The sequence below is a fragment of the Scyliorhinus canicula genome, chromosome 7 (genome assembly GCF_902713615.1).
Source record: "Scyliorhinus canicula chromosome 7, sScyCan1.1, whole genome shotgun sequence".
NCBI lineage: Eukaryota > Metazoa > Chordata > Chondrichthyes > Carcharhiniformes > Scyliorhinidae > Scyliorhinus > Scyliorhinus canicula.
The window spans coordinates 30,215,091-30,234,187 of NC_052152.1; the positions used below are offsets into that span (position 1 = coordinate 30,215,091).

At 48.4% G+C, this 19,097-nt stretch overlaps 1 protein-coding gene across 5 annotated transcripts in view; it reads right to left on the reverse strand.

Annotated features, from left to right (window-relative positions):
* eva1c (eva-1 homolog C (C. elegans)) overlaps window positions 1-19,097 on the reverse strand; it is a 154,055-nt gene that overhangs the window by 24,709 nt on the left and 110,249 nt on the right. For all 5 annotated transcript variants that reach the window (XM_038801673.1, XM_038801670.1, XM_038801672.1 and 2 more), the window contains exon 6: window positions 7,908-8,051. In XM_038801673.1, the coding sequence (XP_038657601.1) occupies window positions 7,908-8,051 (144 nt within the window). The remainder of the gene's footprint in view (window positions 1-7,907; window positions 8,052-19,097) is intronic.

The following is a 19,097-nucleotide window of genomic DNA, read 5'->3' on the forward strand; positions in this document are numbered from 1 at the left end:
AAAGATGATTTCACTTTTCATTTGTTTTCATGAAAAGAGCTGTTTTGCCGCTGTTACTATAGAATCAGCAATACAACAGTTTTAGGATTACCACCTATTTAAAATATTAAGTGTAACAAACGTATTGTTTTGAAGAGCTCTAAAAGAATGAAGTGGTGCATAATCTTCTGGATATTCTGTTGTTTTTCTTGCCAAATTTACAACGTGGGAGCACAGTGGTCACCTCACTAACACAAACCAGTAAAGGGAGAGAAGAATAGATCTCAGACTAGTGTTTTGAACATAAATAAGGGCAATTAAGAACAAAGAAAATCACAGCACAGGAACAGGCCCTTCGGCCCTCCAAACCTGCGCTGACCATGCTGCCCGTCTAGACTAAAATCTTCTACACTTCCGGGGTCCAAATCCCTCTATTCCCATTCAATTTATGTATTTGTCAAGATGCCCCTTAAACGTCACTATTGTCCCTGCTTCCACCACCCCATCCGGCAGTGAGTTCCAGGTACCCACTGCCCTCTGTGTAAAAAACTTACACTGCGCTAAATCGCTGGCTTTGCAAGCAGACCCAGCAGGCCAGCAGCACGGTTCGATTCCCGTAACAGCCTCCCCGAACAGGCGCCGGAATGTGGCGACTAGGGGCTTTTCACAGTAACTTCATTGAAGCCTACTCGTGACAATAAGCGATTTTCATTTCATTTTCATTTCATTCCTCTAAACCTTGCCCCTCGCACCTTAAACCTATGCCCCCTAGTAATTCACCCCTCTACCCTGGGAAAAAGCCTCTGACTCTCCACTCTGTCTATGCCCCTTATAATTTTGTAGACCTCTACCAGGTCGCCCCTCAACCTCCGTCGTTCCAGTGAGAACAAACCAAGTTTATTCAACCTCTCCACATAGCTAATGCCCTCCATACCAGGCAACATCTCTTCTGCAACCTCTCTTAAAGCCTCCACATCCGTCTGGTAGTGTGGCAACCAGAATTGAACACTATACTCCAAGTGTGGCCTAACTAAGGTTCTGTACAGCTGCAACATGACTTGTCAATTTTGATACTCAATGCCCTGGCCAATGAAGGCAAGCATGTTGTATGTCTTCTTGACTACCTTCTCCACCTGTGTTGCCCTTTCAGTGACCTGTGGACCTATACAGCTAGATCTCTCTGACTGTCAATACTCTTAAGGGTTCTACCATTCACTGTATATTCCCTCCCTGTATTAGACCTTCTAAAATGCCTTATGAGAACTTAAAGACAGCTGTTAAAGTGAACTGGGAAATCAGGTTATGGGTAGGTCAGTCCATATGTAGTGGCAGGCATTTTGAGGCGATATTACAGAATACTCAGAAAAGAAACAGTCCAGTGAGAAAGAAAGAGTATAAGGGAAGGAGGTACCACCTGCGGCTAACTAAAGAAGTTAAAGGTAGTATCAAATTGAAACAAAAATGTATATAATTCTACAAGATGAGTGGCAACTCAGTAGATTGCATAGAGAATAATAAGGAGGGGGAAATTAGAGTACAATAGAAAACTAACTAAAAATATAAGAACAAATAGAGTTTCTACAGGTATTTAAAAAGGAAGAGTAAGTTCACTGAGCGTTGGTCTCCTAGAGACAGTGGGCGGAATTCTCCGACCCCCCGCAGGCCTTTGTCAGGCCTCTCCCAACGACGTGGTTTAAACCACCTCTGGTGCCGGCGGGAGCAGGTGGCGCGAGCGGGCCCCGGGGTCCTTGGGAGGGGGCGCAGGGCGATCTGACCCCGGGGGATGCCCCCACGGTGGCCTGGCCCGCGATCGGGGCCCACCGATCGGTGGGCGGGCCTGTGCCATGGGGGCACTCTTTTTCTTCCTCCACCATGGCGGAGGCAGAACAGACCCCCTCCACCGCACATGCGCCGGGGTGACGTCAGCGGCTGCTGACGCTCCGGTGCAGACTCACGCCGACCGGCGAAGGCTATTCGGCCAGCCGTGACGCCGGTTGTCGTGGCGCCAAAGGCCGTTGGCTCGAGTCGGTGGAGCGGGAGCCACTCCAGCGCGGGCCTAGCCCCTAAAGGTGCGGAGGATTCTGCACCTTTGGGGAGGACCGACGCTGAAGTGGTTCTTGCCATTCCGGTACGCCGGGACCCCCCCCCCCCCCCCCCCCCCCCCCCCGCCAGCCGGGTAGGGGAGAATCCCAGCCAGTGTCTGGTGAATCTATAACGTAAAATAAGGAAATAGGAGATGTATTGATCAGATTGACATCTGTCTTCACTGTAGAAAATGCAAATCAGCCGGATACACCTTTAACTCAGAGGAATTGGGACCACTGAAGCCAACCGAGTCACCAACATACAGACTGTGGCCGGGATTCTCCCCTACCCAGCGTGACGGGGGGTCCCGGCGTAGGGGAGTGGCGCCAGCCACTCCGGGGTCGGGCCTCCCCAAAGGTGGGGAATTCTCCGCACCTTTGGGGGCTAGCCCCGTCGCCGGAGCGGTTGGCACCAGAAGACTGGCGCAAAAAACCGGCGCCCCTGGCAGCGGGGCTGGCCTGCGCCGGCGGTGACATCAGCGGCCAGCTGCCACTGACGTCACCACCAGCGCATGTGCGATGTGGGTTTCTCTTCCCCTTCCGCCATGGCGGAGGCCGTGGTGGCCGCGGAGGAGAAAGAGTGCACCCAGGGCACTGGCCCGGAGTCTGAGCGGGGGGCCCCGATCGCGGGCCAGGCCACCGTGGGGGCACCCCACGGGGTCCGATCGCCCCCCGCCCTTCCCCAGGACCCCGGGGCCCACTCGCGCCGCCGATCCCACCGCCACCAGAGGTGGTTCAAACCTCGGCGGTGGGAGAGGCCTCCCAGCGGCGGGACTTCGGTCCATTCGGGCCGGAGAATCACCGCAGGGGCTTCGCTGATCGGAGTGGCGAGATTCCCGCTACCGCCACTTCCCGGGTGGCGGAGAATCTCTGCCACGGCGGGATTTCCAGCGGCCCCAGGCGATTCTCCGACCCTACTGGGGGTCGGAGAATTTCGCCCTGTATATTTGTTTTTACTTATCATGGACTCAAATTTGGTCAACCTTTGCTTCCCCATTCTCAAATATGTTTGTGCTTCTTTTGGTTAACCAAATAAACTAAATCAACAATAAAGCTATGGGATAAATTAAAATGCAGTTCCTTAAAGGGGTACTGCATCAAAGCAACAGAATCTCAAAGGAAACTTTAAACATCAAAACAAAAGGTGATTGAAGGGGTGAAGAACACGCCCTAGTCCCTATGTTTGTGTTCCTGCAAAATTCGAGTGCTATTTGTGGATGTCGAATGGTATTTTATTAATTTAGGGTGCTCTTTCAGAGGGTTGGTGTAGACTCGATGGGCTGAATGGCCTCCTTCTGCACTGTAGGGATTCTATGATTCTCGGACTCTACTCAGAATGATTTAAGTATAATAAAATCAACCTCTTTCTATGTTAAACTTACGAAAACATGTCTGATTGGTTCTTTTATTACAGCATGTAAACAATTTAATACTCACCGAGTTAGCAAGTGTATTTTCTTCAAAAACCAGTGGTGGTCAAACAAGAGGTCAAGGAGGAGAACCATTCAAGCTCTCCTCAACTGATTGTAACACAGATGAATCACAGATGCTGTATAGTACAGGAGGCCATTTGTCCCATCAAGGCTGTATGGACTCTCTCAAAGAGCATTCTCTCTTGTCCCACTCCCTAACCTTGTCCCCATAACCTTGCACATTTGTTCTTTTCAGATAGCAAATCAATTCCCTTTCGAATACCTCGATCGAACCACCCCCATCCTCGCAAGAATTTTGCTCCTGACTCCAACCATCCTCTGGGTGAAATTATTTTCCCTCGCATCACTTTTACTCCTTTTGCACATTATTTTGAATCTGTGCCCTCTCGATCACCCTGTCTGAACCCTACAGAATCTTGAATACATCTATCAAGTCTGATCTCAGCCTTCTTTACTTCAAGTACAACAGACCCATCCTCTCCAATCTATCCTCATTAGTACTGTCATTCTTGTGGATCTCCTCTGGACTCTTTCCAATGCCATCACATCCTTCCTCAAGTATCGCGCCCAGAACTGGATGCAGTGCTCCAGATGAGGCCTAACTAGTGTCTTACACAAGTTCAACATAGTCTCCTTACTCTTGTACTCAATGCCTCTATTAATAAAACCTAGGATACCATGTACTTTATTAATTTCTCTCTCAACACGCTTTGCCACCTTCAATGACATGTACATATACACCGAGGTCCCTTTGTTCCTGCACCTCCTTTAGAGTTTCTCCCTCTGATTTGTACTGTCTCTCCACATTCTTCCTGTCAAAATGAATCACCTCACACTTCTCTGCATTGAACTTCATCTGTCTGAACTTCATCTGTCATATGAACATGTGTTTTTTTCCTATTCACTGATTTATAGACAATTTTGAAAATACCTGTTCGTTCTTTATGTCACTATGTAGTCAAACATTGAAAAATACTGATTGCTTGGCACAAAGATCTTATAATAATGAGGCCACACTGCTAAACATATACGTTTTCTTCAATGTGTATCCATTTTTTGAGAGGGAAGAACCAAATATTTCCACAAACAATTCAGAATTTGCCACTTGAGGACAAATCGCTGAAACATCCACCTGTTATCATATCACATAACCTTCGTCAATTGGAATCCTGTCGCTCACAAGCCTTTGAACTGATATTTTTTGTAATTTCACATTTAATTAATCAATTAACTGAAGAGCATATTGGTGTAAAGATGAGTATTTACATGCAGATACATGACAGGTTTGATGGGTCAAATGGGCGACTCCTGGTCCTATTTCCTATGTTCCATATACTTAGAATATGGCACTGGAAATTGGAATAGATGGATAACAAGCAGGAGCTCAAGACTGCAGCTTGCATACTTTTTTAAATGTAAACAGGGAGGTAGAAAAAAGACAATCATCCACCTATTTCAAATTCAAATTGGGAGCATATTCTAATCTTAGGATGGTGAGTGACTTGGAGGGGAACCTCTCAGTGGTGGGGTTCCCATGTGTCTGCTGCTCTTGTCCTTCTAGATGGCAGTGGTTGTGGGGTTGGAAGATGCTGTCTAAAGGGCCTTGGTGAGTTCCTACAGTGCAACTTATAGATGATACACACAGCTGCCACTGTTCGTCAGTGGTGGAGGGAGTGAAGGTTTGTGTTAGAGGTGCCAATCAGGCGGTGCTTTCTCCTGGGTGGTGTCGAGTTTCTTCAGTGTTGTCCGAGCTGCACTCATCCAGGCAAGTGGAGAGTATTCCATTACAGTCCTGAATTGTGCCTTGTAGATTGTGGACAGGCTTTGAGAAGTCAGGAGGTAAGTTACTTGCTGTAGGATTCCTCACCTTTAACCACAGTATTTAGATGGGTAGTAGAGGTGGACTTTCAATGGAACACACAGCGGTGCAGCGCAGGGCCCTGGCCAATGGGGGGCATATTGACAGGTGACTGTTGTGGTGGGAATACCAATCAGAACCTTGGTAGCTCTAAATTTGTAGACAGGCATAGGCTCAAGAATGAGCCTATCATCAGGCAATACAGAACAACATTGGACTCTGATTGGTGGACTCCCCTTTAGAGTGGTAAACAGTTTGCCAGATGTTGAGAGATGGTGGAGACCCAGAGCAGTTCACGGATCACTGAATTGGTGTGGATCTGAACTTTCTTTGAATAAAGTTGCAAAGCAGCCAACTTTCTGGCATTTACTCCAGCGGGCAGCCTGAGGCCTAACATCGGGGTGCAGGCCTGCAAAGCCTTTAGCGAGGCGAGGAGGATATGCTAGCCAATGGCTGTTGAGGAGAGCAGCAGGGTACACTTGACCGCCAGGCCAGGACTGAAGAGGGCGGGCAACCCACCAAAAAGAACAGAGGCCACTAGGCCAGACAGCCAGCAGCAGCAGCAGTCGGGGGTTGAAACTCACCCACACGAGCAAGAGCAGAGCAGCAGTCGGGAAGTGTGAAGGAGGCCAGGCAAGCACCGGCATTGTGTCTCAGGGAATCCGGGAGCATCAAAAGAGGGCCAGAGGTCAGCCAGGCAGAGCTGAGAGGACAGGGCTGGGCAGTATTTGGACTGGGCAGTGAGAGCAGAGGCCAAGCCAGCAGCAGCTAGGCAGCCAACCAGGAGCCTACATGGTCATTGAGGCTCGAGGCCCTGACACCCGAGCCGAGTGAGAGATGTGAGCAGTTGGGAGGTGCGAGGGCCAGGCAAGCGCAGCATAGTTTTCAGGGGGCAATGGGGCAACTCGACCAGAGGCCAGGGCTGAGAATGTGGAGGGCTGGGCAACTTGACCGGCGGGAATGAGAGCAGATGCCAGATATCCAACATCAGCAGCCAAGTAACCAGTGAGCCACCAACAGACCAGCAGAGGTTTTTGTATTTTTTTGTATTTGTTTATTCCAATTAAGGGACAATTTAGTGTGGAAAATCCACCTAACCTTGCACATCTTTGGGTTGTAAGGGAGAGACCCACACAGACACGGGGAGAATGTGCAAACTCCACACGGACAGTGACCCGGGGTCAAACCCGCATCCTCGGAGGCATGAGGCAGCAGTGCTAACCACTGCGCCACTGTGTCACATTTTTTTTTGTATTTTAATGGTATGCATTACGTGAGCAAAGGGTGGGCTGGGTCAGAAGGGCATTGCCGTCATTGGGCACCAGGTTTGGTGTCATTTGGGGCGGGGCTTCATGTCGTTTGGGGTGGGGTGCCATATCACCAGAGAGTGGGTCGTGACACGGGCGGGGCTCCGCAATGAGGGAGAGTATCAGGCCCGCAACAGTGTAAGTCGGCCTCTGATGGCTAGTACAACAGTCTCTGGACAATGGTGACCCCCAGGTGTTGCTCGTGGGGATTTAGTGATGATAGTAGCATTGAATGACAAAATGCAGTGGATAGATTCTCTCTTCTTGTAGATGGTAATTGCCTGGCACTTGTGTGAAGCAAATGTTACTTGCCTCTCATCAGCCCATGCCTGGATATTGTCCAGGTCTTGCTGCAATTTGGCTGCTTCAACATCTGAGGAGTCACAAATGGTGCTGACCATTGTGCAGTTATCAGTGAACATGCCTACTTTTGACCTTGTGATGGAAGGAAGGGTCATTGATGAAACAGCTGAAGATAGCTGGGCCTTGGAAACTACCCTAAGGAACTCCTACAGTGATGTCCTGGAGGTGAGATGAGTGATCTCCATTGTCCACAAGAATCTTCCTTTGTGCCAGGTATAGAACATAGACATAGAATCCCTACAGTGCAGAAGGAGGCTATTCAACCCATCGAGTCTGCACCAATCCTCTGAAAGAGCACCCCACCTCAACCCGCTCCCCTACCCCACCCTATCCCCACAACCCCACCCAACCTGCAGATCTTTGGACACTAAAGGGAAATTTAGCATGGTCAATCCACTTAACCAGGACATCTTTGGACTGTGGGAGGAAGCCAGAGCTCCCGGAGGAAACCCACACAGACACAGGGAGAACGTGAAAACTCCACACAATCACCCAAGGTTAGAATAAAACCTGGGCTTCTGACTCGGTGAGTCAACTTTCTGCTGAAGTGTTAGGGTCTGCAAACCCACAGTAAAATCCAGCCCCATGTGACTGCAGATGCACATGCAACTGCCATCTGCCAAGACTTCTGATATCGCCTCTGTCACTCAACCTCTGTCCGGTTCTTAACACAGATTTTAAAAAACCAGCAATAGTTTCAGAAGATTATGTATTCGTTGATGGACTGGAATGCATTGGAGTGAGATGGGTTTCAGTTTTTATGGTTCTGATAAGGCTTCTGGTATGCCATAAAAGGAAAAATGAAGAAATCTCCCCTGAAAAGAAATTCCGACCATTTATCTCTGAAAATAAATATTTTAAGGCTGAAATGATTTACACTTACCACATACGTAGATGACACGGAGATACTTCTGCATTCCAGGAAAACAAGGGTCTCCAAAATAGCGGCTGCTGGCGATAATTTTGCAGTTTTGTTTACCGTAACAACTTGTAGATACAATTTCCAGGGCAGTGTGCGATAAACATTCTGCAGCATAGGAAAGTACATACAAATTAACACTCTCATTAACCATTCAGGCTTGGTAGTGTAGTAGAATAGCAACTCCGAGATTATGAGTTTAAATCACAACACGCAACAAATACATTTGGTAATTTATGCAGCAGTACAAAAGGGGGAAAAATTAAAATGATAATTTGCCATAAATAAAATTACCTGAATAATTGGGGGCGATTCTCCAAAATGGAGACGAAGTGTTCACGCCTTCGTGAACGCTGTCCCGTTTTACGACGGCGCGAAACGTGCACGGGGATGACCGATTCTGTCCCCCACAGGGGGCCAGCATGGCGCTGGAGCGGTTCATGCCGCTCCAGCCTCCCTTCCCGGCGCCAAATGGGCGCCACGCCAGCCTGCGCATGCGCGGGGGACGTCTTCAGTGCGCCGGCCCCAACTCAACATGGCGTCGGGGTTCTGGGGCCGGCCCGGGGGGGGGAAAGAGGCCAGCACGCCGATCGGTGGGCCCCGATCGCAGGCCAGACCACATCAGAGGCTGCCCCCGGTGAAGGATCGCTTTTCCCCGCCCCACTGGTCGCCCCCCCGACATTTTGCGCAGAGTTCCCGCTGGCAGCGACCAGGGGTGAACGGCACTGGCGGGACTCTGTTGTATCCGCGGGGCTGCTCGGCCCCTGCGGGCCGGAGAATCGGCGACCCCACTGATTCCAACCGCCCGCGGCCGGCGCCGCATCAAACGCGCTGGCGCAAATGCCGCCGATTCTCCGCACCTCGGAGAATCGCGCGCCGCGTCGGGGCGGCGTGGTGCTGTTGCGGTAATTCTCCGGCCCGGCGTGGGGCTCGGAGAATCACGCCAATTGTCTTTCAGATAAGGGGATATGACATCCCCACTTCATGTGACCTACACTTGGCTTGTATGTGCTGGATAATATATACCCTAATGCATTTTAAAATAGTCACTCAGCACCTAACTAGTGACTGGCAAAGGAAGCAGTCCTTTCAATGTCATTGCTATCCAGAGGGGGGAAGAAGGGTAAACCAGTCACCTTTCTGATTTCCAAGACTTTTGTATCTATTCTGCTGTTAGAGGTTAAAATGTTCTTTTTTTTTTTACATCTTTTAAATTGTTGTTCAAGATTTTTTAATTTTGAAAATATTTTTATTGGAATTTTGCATGTAATATCAAAACTTTGCAGAACAATATAAAAACAATAATAGTAACCAAAACAATAACACCAGCACAGGTATCAGAGGCTGCCATTGCATCAGTGACATGAGTCGCAGTACCCTCATTTCCTACATTATTTACATCAGTGTGTATTTATAGCTTTTTTGGGACTTTTAACGTATAATAATAAGAATTATACACAACTATGCATACTTATTTTCAGTTGCTGCCATGACTCGTTACGTTGTTCACAATTACTTTTCTTTTGCTTGTACGGGTGGGCGGGGGTTCTTGTTTCCCCCTTGAGATCTCGAAGGAGGTTAGGGTGGTCAGCCTCCCTGGTTTGACATGTATGGGAGGTATCCAAGTCCCCTCCTGCAAATTGCCTTCCTCCCCATGTCCTCTCTACTTTACGCAAGCTCCCTTTCATCCAGGCGATGCTCCCTGCCCCCCACTTTCCTCTCCCTACCCCCACCGCCAGTACTCTCCCGTCCTATCGGCTCCCCGTCCCCCAGTTAGTTGCTGGTTGCAAACAGGTCTGTGCAGAAGTTTGTGAAATTCTTCCATGTGTCGTAGAATTTGTCCCAGGACCCCCTTATTGAGAATTTTATTTTTTTCAGTTTCAGGAACTCGGCCAGGTCTGAGAGCCACTCCGCGGCCCTGGATGGCGCTGCTGACGTCCAGCCTAGTGAACATCTCCGCCTGGCGATCAGTGAGGTGAAGGCCCCCTTCACTGTCTAGAGCTCTGGATGCTGTGACACCCGAATTCCGCCAAAGATGGGCACATCTTATCTCGACTCGCACAACCCTGGACATTGCCTCGAAAAAGGCTGTCTAGAACTCTCCGAGTCTGGGGAAGGACCAGAACCTGTGGGTGTGGTTGACCAGGCCCTCTTGACACCACTCGCACTGATCCTCCACCTCCGGGATGAACCCGCTCATGCGTATCTTAGTGAGGTGTGCATTATCTTGAGCGGCATCAAGCTTAGCCTGGCACAAGAGGAGGTGGAGTTAATCCTGTGCAGGACCTCCCCGTCTCTATGCCCTGCTCCTCCTCCCATTTCTGTCGGCTCTCATCCAGCGGGGTCCTGACCTTTTCTATGAGTTGTCTTAGATGCTGCCGCATTTGTCGTCTCCTAACCGGTCCATCCCTATCTTTGTGTCCAGAAGTGTGTGTCTGGGTCTCTGGGGGAACATTTTTTTGACTCCTTGCGGATAAAGCCGCGCAGCTGCAGGTACCTGAGCTTGTTCCCTTTGAGGGGCTGGAACTTCTCTGAGATTCCCCCTAGGGTACCCAGTCTATCGTTCACGTACATGTCTTTCACTCTCAGTGTCCCTCTGTCCTTTGTCCATGTCCCAAATGTGACATCTATCCTCGCTAGTGTGGATCTTTGGTTGTTTCAGATGGGGGCCTTTATGGGCAACACTCCAAACTTGAAATGGCACCTGAACCGGTTCCATGTCCTGGTGTAGCCACTACCACCGGCTTCCTGGAGTGTGTGTGTGGGAGTGTGGGGGGGGGGGGGGGGGGGGGGGGGGGGGGGAGTGGTGGCCAGCGCTCAGAGAGACGTTCCCATGCAGGAGGCCTCCTCCATTTGGACCCAGTCCACCTCCGGCTCCCTAAGCCACCCCTTCACCCTCTTCATGTTTGCCGCCCAGTGGTAGAATAGGTGGTTCAGTAGAGCCAGGTCTCCCACTTTTCACCCTCGTTGTAAGATGGCCTTGTGTATCCTAGGAACTTCCTCCCGTCCCTCCAGACAAAGGCCGTGATTAACTTGTCAATCTGGTGTAGGAGGATTTGGGGATGAAGATTGGGAGTGATCTGAATATGAAGAGGAACCCAGGCACCATGTTCATTTTGACCCTCTGTACCCTTCCCGCCAGCGAAAGAGGGAGTGAGTCCCATCTTTGCAGGGCCCTCTTCACCTCCTCCACAAGGCTGGAGACGTCCCATTTGTGAAGATTCTTCCAGGTGTGAGCCTCTTGGATTCCCAGGGGCCTTAACTTGGTTTGGGTCACTTTAAATGGTAGCTCCTCCCTCTCACGCATTCACCGGGAAGGTTTTGCTCTTTCCCAGGTGTGGCGCTAACAATTGCACACAAAAGACTCAATACGGTACAAGAGAGGCTTTATTACAGTGAGAAGCTATTCCTTCGGCTGCAGCTGTAGAATGGCTTCTCAGGGAAACGTATGAATATTTATACTGCTCCCTGTGGGCGGAGCCAGCCGGCCGGGGCTTACTGGAGAACCTGTAATACAGGTACTGTCATACATCCCCTAATGCAAGCACACACATATATACAGTGGTAGAGATCACCACACCAGGTTAAGTTTGTAACCTGAGAAGGCGCTAAGCTCCCTCAGGCATCCAGTTATCTTTCCCATACTGGCTATGGGGTTTGACACGTAAAGGAACAGGTCATCTGCATAGAGTGAGACTGTATGATCTTTCCCCCTCTCCCAATGCCTGTCTACCACTCCGGTCATCTAAAGGTGATGGCCAGTGGCTCAATTGCCAGTGTGAACAGGAGCAGGGGTAGCAGGCACCCCTGCCTTGTTGCCCTGTGCAACTGAAAGTATTTGGAACTGGTGGCGTTCATCCGCGCGCCCGCCTTGGGACTGATGTACAGGAGCTTCACCCACGCGGCGAATCCTGCCCTGAACCCAAACCATTCAAGCACCACCACGGGTAACTCCATTCTACTTGATTAAAGGTTTTCTGAGCATCTAGGGAGACGATCACCTCTGGTGTCCTCTCCCTGGGTGGGTCATAATTATATTCAGCAGGCGTCTGATGTTCACTGCTATTTGTCTGACCTTGACAAGCTCAGTGTGATTTTCCGCGATCACTTCTGGCAGGCAGCTCTGCAGGTGCCCTGCGAGCGCTTTCGCTAGGACCTTTGCATCAACATTTAGGAGAGAGATGGGTCTGTAAGCTCCACACTCTGTTGGCTCTTTGTCCTTTTTGGGGATCAATGAGATTGAAGCCTGGGCCAGCAGGGGCGGCAGGGCCCCCTTTGACAGTGAGTCATTGAACATCTCCCGCAAGTGCAGAGCCAGCGCCAGGGAACCGGGAACCCATCCAGTGCTAGCGCGTTCCCAGACTGCATGGAATTAATGCATTCCACCATTTCGCCCAGCTCTAGCGGTGCTTCCAGCTTGAAAATATTCACTGTCACTGGGTCGAAATCCTGGAACTCCCTCCCTAACAGCACTGTGGGTGTAGCTACACTTCAGGGGCTGCAGAGGTTGAAGAAGGCAGCTCACCACCACCTTCTGAAGGGCAACTAGGGATGGGCAATAAATGCTGGCCTAGCCAGCAACGCCCACATCCAGTAAATGATTAGGAAATAATAAAACTAGGTACTACGGAGCCAAATTTTGCAACAAGAAACTTTTTCTCCTTTACAGTTCAAAAATATTGATTTTCGCACTATTCCTTAAAGCAATTATTTTGCCAAATGATTGATCTGGTCACACTGTGCTATCTCCCAAACAAGAGAAAGGGGTAAAAGACTTTAACCAAGATATTGGCTACTGGCAGAATGTCGTTAATCAATCCAGATTCTAATTCTCCTGCCCTATCCTGAGCTCTGCTTGGTGCGATTAACCTACTCAATCTAGAATGTTAACACCCGGGAGATACGCTATCCCTTCAGCTCACTTCACAAAACAAATCTGCTGCTTCATTACTGGCCAATTATCATAGAATCATAGAATTTACAGTGCAGAAGGAGGCCACTCGGCCCATCGAGTCTGCACCGGCTCTTGGAAAGAGCACCTTACCCAAGGTTAACACCTCCACCCTATCCCCATAACGCCACCCAACACTAAGGGCAATTTTGGACACTCAGGGCAATTTATCATGGCCAATCCACCTAACCTGCACATCTTTAGACTGCAGATATTCCACTCGTTCACTTGTTCCAAATTGTCATCAAATCTGCGGCATGACGACAATAGTCTCCACACATTTCAGTTTAATAAATAAATAAAAATGGTTTGTCTAATAATACACAATTAATGCAAGGCTACATTGAACAGGGAGTCTTACACTACTTTGGTTTTGCAACAGTTGCAACCATTGCATAGCAATCATTTTTGAACTTCACGATGATTAAAAAAAACAAATCTGACAATTGTATTCTCACTTTGTTACCATTTGAAAATTGATTATCATTTAGATACCAGTGGCTAGAGCTTTGCCAAGCATAACATTAACAGTGCATCACCGAGTATCAACAGAGAATGGGATGGATCTTGCAGCATAACACAGGGCGCGATTCTCCAGCTGTTTTACTGATGCCCACTCCCCTCTACCGTGGGTTTTCTGGTGGCGGAGGGTGTGGACTACGGGAAACCACATTGACAGCGGTGGGATTGCAAAATCTCACCGCCGGCCATCGACAGGTTGCTTCCGTAAAACATGTACCCGGGAATCCCGCCCAGTTTCTTTCCAGTCTCTAGGTTGCTGTCTAACTGTCTATGTTTTAGGTTGTTATAAGTGCCTCTGGAAAATCAGCTTGAATCTATTATGAGTACATTATCTCCCTGCTCTATTTGTCAACAAGATGACAAACGTAGATTTAACCGTGTTAGGTATTTTTGAAATCTAAAATCGGCACAACATCCAACCCAACTGTCATTTTGTTTACAACGTATAATGTTTCAAAACTTCTGGCATCTCAATAATCACAACATTTTTCCCCCACTTAGAGCCAGATGAATCTGTACTGTGGATTATACTTGACCCTGACGTGCATTGTCCGGAAACAGAAGCAAACAAATTAAGAGATCTTTTTTGTCTCGAGGCACATCAGATTTTCCATCACTTTGTTAATTAAAAGCTGCCATTTGCTCAGGAATTCATCAAAAATCTATCAGATTTGGCTTCAGACCAAAGTCAAGCCTTTCAGATTATCATTTTGACATTGGCAGCAATACTTCAGCACCACAACTAACAAAAAAACAAACTGTTGTGATGATCCCGAATTCCTCATCTGGATTTACTGAACCCACATCCAGATTAACATTCTGTTTAAATCTAAATTTCAAAGGAAACATCTTTATCTGTGAAGATCTAGGAACATTTGTCCGTCATCCGGAATTCTCTGGCACGGCCCTGGAATCCTTAGCAATATCTGTGTCTGCCTTAGTTCATTAATCCTGAGCAGCAGCTTTGAATTGCCCCAATGTATTTTACTCACACATTTGTGATGAATTCTGGAAAATATTTGTATCCCATTTGTGCTACCGCCCATAAACCTGAGCATAACTATAGCAGTCTCATCCAAATACAACTCAATATAAATGGTGTGTAATGATCCTTCCGTTTACTCCCTTTTTCCCCTTTCTTTTATTTTCCACTTGAACTTTTGCACCATGGATGTATAATGGGCCTGCCACTTTAAGGCATGCTGCCTGTGGGGAGCCGGTGCCTTTAATTCAAACAGAAGGATCCAGAATGCTGTGCTGTTTTAAACCACTGATTGCAGACTAGCCGGCATCAGTGAGGACTCAGTTTGATTGATTTGGCTGGTGGCCAATGAATGAGCCCAGAGGGCCATGTTCTGCCCAGTAACAGGTGGTGGGTGATTGGGTATGATCCCACTGGAATGTTTTTCAGAGCTTCAAGGGTTGAGTTTGGGTTCAATTTTGATTTTGGCAGCCCATTGAAGCGATCCAGCTAGTTCTCTCCACTCTGAGGGCTGGCTTTCTCTCCAGCAAGCCTCTGGGTGCTGTTCTCTTGGGACTGCAGAGGCCTGAAGACAAACCACGAGCTGAAAGCAAGGGTTTTTAAAAACAAATATTTTTATTCTCCTCCTTTTTCACATTTTCTCCCGAATTTACACCCATCAACAATAAACAATAACCAGCAACAAATATGTCAATCCCCATATCAATAACAACGATCCCATCCTCCCACCAACCCCCAAACATCAGCCCGCATGTTTACATAAACAAATGACAAAAAAGAATCAGGGATTACCCATAGTCCCCCTTAATACACACAGCTCCCCTCCCCCAACCCATCCCCCCCCCCCCCAACTAATGTTCAATGTTATCCAGTTCTTGAAAGTGCATAATGAATAATGCCCATGACTTGTAGAACCCCTCCGACCTTCCCCTCAGTTCAAACTTAACCCTCTCAAGGGTCAAGTATTCCGACAGGACCCCCGCCACGCCAGGGCACAGGGTGGAGAGGCTGGTCTCCATTCCAGCAGGATCCGTCTTCGGGCGATCAACGAGGTGAAGGCTATGATATCTGCCTCCGCACCCTGGCTGGTCCGACACCCCGAATATGGTTCTGGTTACTGGGGCTGGTTTAGCACACTGGGCTAAATCACTGTCTTTTAAAGCCGACCAAGGCAGGCCAGCAGCATGGTTCAATTCCCGTACCAGCCTCCCCGAACAGGCGCCGGAATGTGGTGACTTGGGGCTTTTCACAGTAACTTCATTGGAAGCCTACTTGTGACAATAAGCGATTTTCATTCATTCATTTTCATTTTCATATGGCTTCCTGGGGACCCGGGTCCAGTTTCACGGGCACCACTTACCCTAATTACCCTAAAAACCTCCTTCCAGTACTCCTCTAGCTTTGTAAGAAGTCTTACAACACCAGGTTAAAGTCCAACAGGTTTGTCTCAAACACGAGCTTTCGGAGCTGCTCATGTTTGAAACAAACCTGTTGGACTTTAACCTGGTGTTGTGGACTGTGCTCACCCCAGTCCGACGCCGGCATCGCCACATCCTCTAGCTTTGGACAGGACCAAACATATGAACGTGATTAGCCTCCCCCCCCCCCCCCCCGCAACGTTCACACACATCTTCTAGTCCTCCAAAGAATTGGCTCATCCTCGCCCTCATGAGGTGTGCTCTGTATACCACCTTCAGCTGTATCAGCCCCAACCTCGCACATGAGGTGCAGGCATTCACTCTCTCCGGAGCACCTCACACCAGACCCCCCTCCTCTATAACCCCCTCCTCTGTAACCTCTCCCAACGCTTCCTCCCACTTTGCTTTGATCCCTTCCAGTGGTGCCTTATCCTCTTCGAAAATAGCTCTGTACACTGCTGACACTACCCCCTTCTCCAGTCCCCCTGTCATCAGCACCTCCTCCAGCAATGCGGAGGCCGGTTCCTCCGGGAAGCCCTGTATCTCCTACTTGGCAAAATCTCGAACCTGCATGTATCTAAACACTTCCCCCTGCACCAGCCCATACTTGGCTTCCAGCTCCCTCAATACTGAAAACCGACCCCTAAGAAACAAATCCTTTAGTGTCTTAATCCCCTTCTCTTCCCATTTCCGAAAACTTCCATCCCACCTCCCTGGCTCAAATCTGCATTTCCCTTGACCCTGCTCTCAACCCCAAGTGTTGGGAGATGAAAGCAAGGTTTGATATGAAATAAACTGTCTCTCCAGAAAGATAATGGCCTGAATGCGAACCTTAGGCTGACGGCCCTGTTTGATGAGAAATAAGGGGTCCAATTTAATGAAAAAAAAGCAGAGTCCCAATTTGGGTGGGTTTAGTGGGATCGTTCCCGGTACTATCGAACGGGACTGTGTTATTTTTTCAGGCCTCGCTGGGGAACACCCTGCCAAGGCTGCACCCCATCACATTTCCTGCACTGAGGAGGTCTGCTCACCAATGCAGGGGGAGATTGGGCCCCCATTTATGATCTCTTTGCCACCCCGCCCCATGCCCCAACTCATCTGTGGGGGGATCCTCAATCCTCCCACTTCGTATGTGCGTGGCTCCCCCAGGTCTGAACCTCAGCATGGGCAAAATGCCACCCTGGCACTGCCAGCCTAGGCACCCTGGCAATTCCAGGCTGGCACCCTAGTGGCACTGCCAGAGTGCCCAGGTGGCACTACCAGGGTGCCATGGTAGCATTTTTTGTGTGGCGGTGATCGGGCAGGATGTGCCCTGCAGACTTATTCCTGGTACAAGAAAGCTATCATGAGAGGAGAGATCAAGTAAAATGACTCTTTAATTTTGGGGGTTTGGAAGGATTTACAGGCAGTGGGGACAGGCAGTGGGGAGGAGCAAACTGAAATTTTCTCACCATATTTCTGTTAGGAAAGGTGTTTCGTTTTTGAATTAGGTGGTGACATATTTCCCCAAACCCTTTGTTTGTGAATTCAATTTTAAAGTGACTCGCAGCAAACTCTCTTCAGGGTTAAATCAGAAGTATTGTTTACTGATACATTCAAACCTGGGGGATGGTTGTCACAACTACATACACACATGGAGACAGGAAAGAAAAGAGTTTTGAAACTGGTAATAACTTAAAACAAAAACCCATGAAGATATGGATATTAGTTAATGTCAGGCTCCAGTGAACGCTCCTTCATGTAGGAGGCAAAGTTCAGATGGGCCCAGCTCGCTGAAGCAGGAGTTGCTGAATTCTTTCAAAGCTGGTGATGGCGCAGCGTGCTGTGTTTGGTAACCAGAGACACGGTCCACCTTACAGGCGATGGCAGGTATCTTCCAGAGAACCAAGCTTCAAAGAGGTTCAGACTTGCTTTGACGTCAGCCTTGACTCCTGCTTTAGTGTTCACAGGCTGAATGTTTAACAGCAGATTGTGCTGGGATTCCAAGAATGTAACATTAAAACTTTCCAAATGCCAAATGAGCTTAGTTCATGTGGTGTTACCCTTTGAGGAGTCAGTTTCAGGCTAACAATAAGTTTCTATGCCATTGGTCAAAATCCGCTGTTCACCTTAAGCGATAGATGGTGGTTATTAGCACCTCTGCAGGTATAACGACTTTTGATGGTTCTCTGTTATAAGTGCAGGCTGAGGAGTTATTCCCTTGTTTCATTGCTTGTAACAGATCCACACAATTATAGGTGCTAGATTCCACAACGATGAGGATCCAGCTTTGTCCAGTAATTACTGTAGGAAAGTTCCAGAACTGTAGCCAACTTGAAAATTGTGTGACTTGCAGCAGTCATGTTTTTGGTCCAGCAAAGCCAATTTTTAAGCAAGCAGAAAATAATGTTTAATTTAAACAGTTTATGATCTTTTTTGTTTAGGTCTTATGGATATGGCAAGAATAAATAATCACATTTGTTATGTATCTGGGAATACATTAGTGCTGGCTCTGTATCACATGATGTGTAGCGACATCAGCAGAGTGCTTGCGCCAGCTTTGAGCAGCTCACCATCTTTATTGTTATGAACAACACCCATACCTTTTCTCTTTGCGGCAACAAAGAAATATAACAGGAGAGCAAACTGGTGATGAGAATTGAGGCGGGAAAATCACAGGAAAGAAAATTTTTGTCACCTAATTATGGGATGGCATTGGGAGAAATGGATGATTTTTGGGACTAGACTCACACACACACAGATGTCGGGAGAAGCAATACCTCAAGGTCAAGGTTAAAAACAACTTTTCCATCGCAACTGTAAGTAAGAAGACTGACAGTCGGGGAAGACCTGCTTCCATTGAAGTGTGTGGGGTCTGGGCTGCAGGGACTGTGCATGTTGTGAAGATATACAGGCTGCAGGGGATTTTCAAGTATGCCAACTCTGCGTGGGCCACTACTCAGGCAGAAAGTCAAAATACTCAGGCATAAAAGGGGAAAGAATTACGAGTTGCGTGTTCATGGGGTTGTTTGTGCCATACTTCCAATACAGTCAGAAAAGAGGAAGTGGGAGCCGGGATGCAAAAATGGCAGGAAAAATGGGAGCCATGGACGCATTTGATGAGGATTAATTAAACATGGAATTCCTATGAAGAAAGATTCCAATTGTTTTCAATAGCTAATCAGACACCCGAGTCCCTGAAGGTTGCAACAGTTCCCTATTCAGCTGGCCGAAGAACGCTTATCCCGCTGCAGAATCTTGTTCACCCAACAAAATCAGGATACAAGTCCTTCAGTAAATCA